Consider the following 5612-nt stretch of genomic DNA (forward strand, 5'->3'; position numbering starts at 1 on the left):
ACCAATCATTATAAGTTATACATACCAATAGAATTTAAAGATTAAAAAAAACAAAAAAACTTATGCCATACCCTTCTCTTTCTTTCTACACACCCTACAAGAAACAAAGAACAGGAGTCCAATTTGGCTGGTTGATCCTCCTTCACTCTCTTTTTATACTTCTACTACCTTTCCCCCCTCTTTCAATCATCTGTATAAATGTGGGGGGGCTATAATGTAAATATTGGCGAGATGCCGATGTGTAATTACACTCTGCAAGATTAGGTAAAAATTATGTTATGTACAAGATTTGGCAAATTTTGAGGCCAAATGGTTATGAGATGGATATGGAATATGCCTAAAATTCCATATCCTCTGGAAAAAACACACAAAAATGAGACATGCCCAATAGAGCACATTGGAAATCAATGCGAGTATTGGGACTGGTAAACTCATTTTGCAACCCAGAATGGCGTCTTACGCTCTTGGATCTACCCTTTGGTTCTAGAATGTACCGGAACATTCTGGCTTTGAGGGCGGATCTTGATCAAACCTTTTGGTGACAAAACTCAGGCTGGGATGACTCTGTTTAAAGACAGTGGAGAAGGGCCCTTTTGCAGGGTGGGGGTTGTGAAGTTCTGGTGCTTGGATTAGGGGGTGTCAACTCCATTCCAAGTGTTTTTAGTAGAAAATGTCTTTCCTGAAAAACAAATAAGAGTAAATCTGGTCAGCTAAACATTTGTGGTATTGACTACAATTTGTGATGTCAGACTTTGAAGTCATCATGTTTCAAAGAAGTGATGAATTATGTCACTGATATGGGTATCAACGTCTAAGACCACAGAACATATACTGCTTTCATAGAAAAGAGTCCCTTTTGAATGAATTATGGCACTGATAGAAATTTATCCTTAATCAGACTTGATTTTTGAAAATCTTTTCACCTATCTTACTGTTTCAGTTTCAGCTCCAAACAAAACCAAAAGATGGGGTCTAGGGAGGGTAAGATGTACGCAAATCTGACTTCTACCCAAAGAGTAGAGCGGTTGTTTCTTGCAGATCCCCAGCTTGTAAAAAGTGTGACAAAGAGAGATTAAGTGTAAAGATCATCCTATGGCTTCTAAAAGATGAGGACAAGAACAGAGAAATAATAATGAGTCCAAGAACAAGGGTTGTGGCGTAGTGGTTGAGGTCCTGGGGGATGTTGTGGAATATCCCATCTGCCTAGGGTTCGATTCCAGGCGTACACAAATTGACCACTGAGTTTATCAAGGTTGATTTTTTGCAGTCACAATTTGCCGGATTAGTCCGGGCATAGCCTGGGACACCCTTCCAAAAAAACTTCCAAAAAAATGGTAACTGAACTTACGCTCTCTGAAAATTGTGGGCTCGGAATCCCTGCAGCCATTGATCTGAACAATGGAGTTACTTGAAGTGGAGAATTGAATTCTGAATTTGGCAAGGGGCATCCGGCTTCAACGTCATTGTCGAATACATCACAAGATGGTAAAACGTCTGTAGTGGAAACAAAAGTATGTAATTATCTTCAGGGTTACCAAGACATGTCAAAATAATAACACATCCATCCGATAATTCAAACTGGTCATATGGTTTAGGAATGTGTTCTATTTTTCCATCAATCTTTGCAACTATGGGGGAATAGGCAATCCTAACTTGAAAACTTCCCAAAAATCACCAGTGTTGTCTTTTGCTTTTATAGCAGAATTTACCTGGACTAATTACTGTATCAGATGTTACTAAATTTGCATCACCAACAATATCGCTTGGTTGCATTACTTCATGTGGTTGGTGTTCAACTTCACATAATCCATCATGGTGTGGTTCCAATCTCTCATTTATTTGGGAGAGAATGGTCGAGCCCGTGCTATACTCAGAGCTAGACGGTGATCCCTGGTACAAATCAGGTTGCCTAAAGAAACAAATTTTAGAGTTAGAACGTGTTGAAAAAGAAACTACGTCAAGTGCAAAACACAACTCTAGTTCATAATTACTACCTCCAGTACTGCTGACTGCCATCATTACAACTTCTTATGTCCTCAACCAAATCTTTAAAATTCTCAAGTCGAAAACCCATATCAGAAATGTTGAATCCAAGCTCATCGCTTTCTTTAGTGTGCTTAAGAAAATTCTGGACAACCTGATTGTCATATGACATAATGTTTAACATGTTCAAAAGGGTCTGAAGCAATTCACGTGAAGAATGAACTTTTATACTGATTGAAGTGTTTGTTTATCATAAGACAAACACAAGATAGTTACAAAGAAAGAAATTGTTGTGAGAAAGATTTTCACCTTCCAAGCATTTTCAAAACTCTGGTCTGTTTTCTCTGTATGAACTTTAAGTGCAAGTGAGGTAAGCAGTTCTGCTTGTTGCATCAGTACAATAATCTTTGGATCATCCTTCTTGAGAAATGTCCCTTCACCCATATTATAGCTAGCTGCTTTTATCAGACATAAAAACTTATTAGCTATTTAGCTTTGCTTACAACTTACGTTCTATTCATGCATCAAATGTTTACAATCTTTGTACATTTTGATTTGAATTCTAAAATCCTATTCGTGGAAGAAGTTTGCAAGGTGAATTACCATCTTTTGGGATTTCCTTATTGCTAGAATGAAGCTGAATTTTAGAATCATCAATGTTGTGACAGTTAAGTACTGCAAATGGAGGTCTTAGTTGCTGGCCTCTAGTTCTGCAGTTCCGAATCAATCCTTCTTCAGGACTGCAATCTTCCATGGCACCAGCAATATGTTTCCTCCTAAACCAGAACAGAGGTACTAGTCTCAGAAGTTTTTTTCTGATATCAGATATCATACATATGGGAAAGTAACTCTACATCAAGCATACCGAATCTTCAAAGGAGGCATTGAAGTTTCTATCTTTTGTCCATCGTGGAACATGGTCCTTTTGTTGTTTGCATTGATGTAAGAAATATTATTCTCTTTTGCTAATGCTTCATGCTTTGCTCTTTTCTTACACAAGGTGGAGAAGCGATTCTTCACAGCATTGTCAGTCCTGTCTCATATATGAAAACTGAACAACTTACTTCTACTTCTATTTTAAGTTATATGATACAAGACTAACAATCAAATAGAAACCTTTACCTGCCTGAAACGACTTTTGCTATCTCAGTCCATCTGTTGCCAAATATCCTCTGGGCCTGCATACCATCTTTGATATCAGATTACCTCATTTACTGTCTTAAATGGTCATCTGTGATGGAAAAACTAGATACTTCAGCACCTTGCAGAAGCATTCTTGAATCCATCCTAGACAATATTGTAGCATAGGATGAACTCTTTTGTGCAATATGTGTATTATAATTAACTCTCAGAGGGCTTATAAGGGGTATGTATCTTCGTTTGCCTTGCAATAACTCGGACACAGATGATGATTTATTAAAGGAACCACAAACCATCAAAGGGGGATTTTTGTAAACTTTACCTCACATAAGAGCATGTCTTCCTCTGGTGACCATCCTCCTTTCTTGAAATCAGAATTCAAATAAGTGAACCATCTGCATTTATAAAGTTGTACCCAAATCCAATATTAGTATAGCATAAAAGAAAGGTCAAACATAAAAGGATTAGGAGAAAGAAAAAATAGCACAAATACACAAATATGACTCTTTCCCTTTTCAAATACCTTCTTCTGCATTGCCTGGTGGTTTTATCCTTGAACTTTGATGCAATGATTGTCCAACTGCAGATAAACATCCATCAATTTCATCAAGCCAAATTATTTCAATTTGATCACACAATTTAAGATGAGAAACTTAAGGAAAGTGAATCATACTTGTCAGTTCCATGGATACTGATTTGCTCTCTTAATATATCATCCTCCTGAAGGCCACACAATCCATGATTAACATAAAGATCATAACCCACAACAACAAGCACAAAAAAAATACATATGAATCAAGATAGATTAAACTGAACCTCTTGAGACCAAGAAACGATATGCCTCTCTTTCTGCTTCAAAGCTTCACCAACACCATTGTTACCATCACAAGCTTTCTTCTTAGTATTCTGCATCTTTTAATAACACCACCTCTCTCCTTTATCTAGAAAACCCAGTTCTCGCATGCTAAAGTGGGAGACTCTTTTGGCGTTTATGTATGGTGGATTGTCTGTCTACTGTGTTGTGTTTATATAAATTTAAAAATCAAGAAAAAGGGTAATTAAAGAGAGGCAAAAGGAATTCCAAATTCCCCTCTTTTCAAGGGGAAAACTTTATAAGTTACTGCTCACTTACTTCAAACGGGACGCATGGAACCAAACACCAACGCCATGCGTCGAATTTGCCTTGGATTCGAAACTTTTTGATTGAATCAAAAAATCAAACACCTTTGATGCAACCAACAGAATCCAAAATTAGAACAACTAGAAAGTTGGAACTCAACAATTCAAAAGGGAACTATCTCTGCGACGAGTCCAATCACAAACAAAAACAAAATCAAATTAAACCCACGAAACTATACGCTACCTTTTTGTATGGTATATCTCGAGAATCGAGAAAGACGATTTCCGTAGATCTGAGAGTTCGAGCCTACTGTTTATACGATGAAACAACTGTAGAGTTTGTCGAATGAATTGATAATAATTGATCCAATTGCTGGAACGGAACGTTGTGGTGGTGGGGTTTTGAGAAGGCGGGTATGAGGAGTAGTTTGAAAAAGAAACACACACACACACACACACGGAAATCCACGAGATAGAAGTCCACCATTAATTGAATGAATTGATGATGGTGTACAAGACTCGATCACCCCACGTCCGCCATACACACACTAGTATGTGAATTTAAACTTAACATGATGCAATTCGTGACTCAACTACAAACACCAAGACGATGATTTCAATCTCTCCATTTTCAATTACTTACGCTCTTCGGCTCTTGGGCTGGTGGCGTGTGTGTTCAATCATGTGGGTCTGTGTGATTTTGTGTAAATGTCGATTTTCAAATCTTCCTCATTTACACTTTCATCCCTCCAAGTCTCCAAAATTTCAAAAGTAACCACTATATATATTCTTTTATAAATTTCACCCCTTTAATCGTACTGAATCTTGTATTTTTCAAGACTTTTAAAGCAAACGGTTACAAGTTTATGACTTAAAAGTTGTTTGTTTATTTCTTAATAGTTTCATTAAGAGACATTCTCTAAATTGTTAAGAGGTGAATCTTGTTTGACAAAAAAATATGTCTCTTAATGGCTCTAAAATCCTTTAAATGATTTTGTATCATAGGTCTTCCTTAACCATTCAGCGCCCTAATTTCATTGTAAACAATTACTAAACAATTATATTTCAGTTTGCACTATATCATAAGAGTCTATTAATCATTTTGAACCAAACCATTTTGCAATTGACAAACAGTCCCTTAGTTATCTTTTCCTAAAAAAACAGTAGATAGAACAAAAGTCAAAACTTAACCATTGTTTGATTGGTTTTTCATCAAGTCTTGCATAGATAAAGTTATTTGTGTGAATCAATAAAAAAGTTTTTCATAGATGTGGAAGAAACCTGTTCTTTAATTGAAATTGACATGTTTAGAAAAAAAAAACCTTGACTTTCTACATAAAGCTTCTCTCAGACACTTACTGAATAAAATC

At 36.5% G+C, this 5612-nt stretch overlaps 1 protein-coding gene across 1 annotated transcript; it reads right to left on the reverse strand.

The window, feature by feature from the left end:
* Positions 1-4862, reverse strand: LOC112525267 (transcription factor MYB124-like). Its single transcript, XM_025135315.1, has 14 exons — positions 4487-4862; positions 4256-4347; positions 3940-4137; positions 3797-3843; positions 3647-3703; positions 3446-3518; positions 3106-3161; positions 2849-3016; positions 2587-2759; positions 2293-2438; positions 1995-2137; positions 1710-1909; positions 1349-1494; positions 1-679 (listed from the first exon to the last, which is right to left on the reverse strand). The coding sequence occupies exons 3-14, from the start codon at positions 4033-4035 to the stop codon at positions 569-571; spliced, it is 1416 nt and encodes a 471-aa protein (XP_024991083.1). The 5' UTR covers positions 4036-4137; positions 4256-4347; positions 4487-4862; the 3' UTR covers positions 1-568.
* Between the last annotated feature and the right edge of the window lie 750 nt (positions 4863-5612).

Source organism: Cynara cardunculus (genome assembly GCF_001531365.2).
Source record: "Cynara cardunculus var. scolymus isolate 2C chromosome LG 13, CcrdV1, whole genome shotgun sequence".
Lineage (NCBI taxonomy): Eukaryota > Viridiplantae > Streptophyta > Magnoliopsida > Asterales > Asteraceae > Cynara > Cynara cardunculus.